At 44.6% G+C, this 2500-nt stretch overlaps 2 protein-coding genes across 2 annotated transcripts in view; both read left to right on the top strand.

The window, feature by feature from the left end:
- The window catches only part of LOC137980725 (uncharacterized), a 1570-nt gene extending 24 nt beyond the window's left edge, over window positions 1–1546 (top strand). The window contains exons 1-3 of the mRNA XM_068828154.1: window positions 1–177; window positions 535–819; window positions 887–1546. The exon at window positions 1–177 is cut by the window's left edge and continues 24 nt beyond it. Of these exons, the coding sequence (XP_068684255.1) occupies window positions 1–177; window positions 535–819; window positions 887–1546 (1122 nt within the window). The remainder of the gene's footprint in view (window positions 178–534; window positions 820–886) is intronic.
- Window positions 1547–1718: 172 nt separating this feature from the next.
- Window positions 1719–2500, top strand: part of LOC137980724 (uncharacterized) — a 2985-nt gene continuing 2203 nt past the window's right edge. The window contains exon 1 of the mRNA XM_068828153.1: window positions 1719–2500. This exon is cut by the window's right edge and continues 2203 nt beyond it. Coding sequence (XP_068684254.1) covers window positions 1719–2500 — 782 coding nt within the window.

The following is a 2500-nucleotide window of genomic DNA, read 5'->3' as shown; positions in this document are numbered from 1 at the left end:
AGCGTCATGGAGTTGTGTGGAGGCGAGGAGGACGACGCGGAAAATGTTGAAATGTCTTCCGAACTGCCAGCGACTCGTACCGTTAGAACAAGGAAGCCAAATCCGAACAATCGTGAAGAGGTAGAAGCGGAAGAAATTCACAGATTAAGGCGTTCGCTCAGCGGCTATTTGTCACGAGTAAGTACATGCAAGTCAGTTGAAAACATGTCTCTCCGAATGGGGGGAAGCTGAGGGGATTCGTGAAAGTGTGAAGAACCTTGAGCGTGCATGGGAAAGCTACAATGATCAGTACCAGAATTACTTTTGTAAGGAGTTGTCTGTTCAAGAATTTGGACGGGTTGAGTCCAACTATGTTAAGGTTTATGAGGACTATTCTTGATATGTCAAAGCAGCCGAAGAAAGCTAAGGTTGTCTCCCCTCGCGTATTGCATGTCAAATAAGAGTTCAAAATCTCGTGTAGAACAACCTAAATTATCACCGATAACTTCGACTGGCTCAAGCATCTTGAGATCCTCAAAATCTTCCCGATTAAAGGAACTGAAGAGACGTGTAGAGTTGAAAAGGCTTAAGGCCCAACAGGCACTTGAGTTAGCAAATTATGAAGCTGAAATGGAAAAGAAAAAGATTGACATTGAGATGCAAAGACAGAAAACAGCAAAGGAAATGGTATTTAAAGCTCAGTTGGAAGCTAAAGAAATCGCTCTTCTTGTTGAAGAGGAAGGTGATGCAGTCTCGTGTGCCCTAAGTTTGCAAAATGAGACCGATGATAAGATTGAATTTGAGCCTCCCATCACCAGGAGTCAACAAACAGCAACTTGGGTAGCACGCTGCCACCCACCAGGACACTCCAGAAGATAGATTGAATCATAATGAAATCACTCCTCAGTTAAAGAAGTATGGTGAAGAAACTACCAGTCCTCATTCCAGAGATCCTTCCCATATCCAAAGAAAGGAGACCTTTATCGCAAATGGAGGTGATAACGGTGAAAATGAGAATTGCCTGCATGAAAAGGAACAGATGAATCCGTGTAAAATTCCTCAGGCTATCCTTTTGAAGGTGACCACGTTGCAAGCTATGCAGCCTGTCAAGTTTAGTGGAAATGCAGCGGATTTTCCGATTTTCAGGCGAAGAGTTCGAGATAACCTCGAAGATGGACTATTGTCGGATGCCCAACGGATTGAATTTCTCCCCAAATTTGTGTCCGGAGAGGCTTATGAGGTGGTTGAAAGATCTGTGGGGTGTTCCTATGACGACATTATAGCAACCCTGGAGGAGCGCTATGGCCAACCAGCCGCAGTTACTGCAACGTGTATTAATATGCTTACCACAGGACCAAAATTAGGAAACAGAGATTTCAAGGGTTTGCGTAATTTTGCTGAACAACTGCAGTGTGCCTCACGAATACTCGAAGGAGAGTATGAACATGAGGCAAGTACCACTTCAAATATGAAGATGATCGTAGCACGACTGCCAGATTACATCATCAACAAATGGGCAGATGTATCGTACTCTAACAGAGAAAAGGGACAGAACCCAAAGTTATAGGACTTAGCTCAATTTGTGAAGCGACAAGCTGCCATCAAAAACGACCCTGGTTTTGCTGGTGTTTCGTTAGTCACAAGTTCGGAGGTCAAAGGAAACAGAACAAAGTCATTGAAAGTCGACAACAGGTCATTCATCCCCGAGCCCACAAGGCAGACTTCATCCTTTGCCACCGATGTTAAAGGAAAGAGCACTGGCCGAGAATTGCCCAGCGAAGGACGAAACAGCATCACACCCACTAATAGGAGTTGTTTATGTTGCCCCGGATCTCACGAACTATCTTAATGCCTCGAGTTTCAGAAGAAGGATTTGCAGAGCAGATGGGACAAGCATTGTGAAAGTTAACCGGTTGTGTCATGTTTGTTTGAGAGTTGGACACCTTCGAGGAAGGTGTGAATCGCCGAAATTCTGCCCTTGTGGGAGCGACAAACGGCACCATAAGTTACTCCATAACCCCCCAAGTACAAGGAGAGACAATGACAGACTCAATCAAGCTAGTACAGAAGAACCGAATGCGGCAGTGACAGACCCGCATGCCGAAGTTCCTGGTGAGCAAGGAGCTTCAGGAATCAGACATACAGCGCAATATGCTACCGTCACACAGCCAGGCTCAACAAAAACTGTGCTTCTGCATGTTATACCAGTGAAAATCACATCACCTGATGGAAGGTCTGTCACCACTTACGGGCTGTTAGACAACGCTTCCCGTGGAACCGTGATTAGTGGAGATGTTGCTAAAGAATTAAGACTGAAAGGTCATAAGGAGTTTATATCTGTTAGCACGTTGATGCAGGAAGAAGATGAAGAGTTTGAAGTGGTTGAATTTAAATTGGAATTTGCTAGCGGAGAAGGTGAAACACTTAATGTTGAAGAGGTCCTGGTCTCGGAGAAATTCAATTTCAAAGAGAGATATCTACCTGAAGATATTGACAGAAGATCGCACCCCCATCTACTGGA

The sequence above is a fragment of the Montipora foliosa genome, chromosome 12 (genome assembly GCF_036669935.1).
Source record: "Montipora foliosa isolate CH-2021 chromosome 12, ASM3666993v2, whole genome shotgun sequence".
NCBI classification, from domain to species: Eukaryota; Metazoa; Cnidaria; class Anthozoa; order Scleractinia; family Acroporidae; genus Montipora; species Montipora foliosa.
This window is presented reverse-complemented; position numbering and strand designations above follow the sequence as displayed.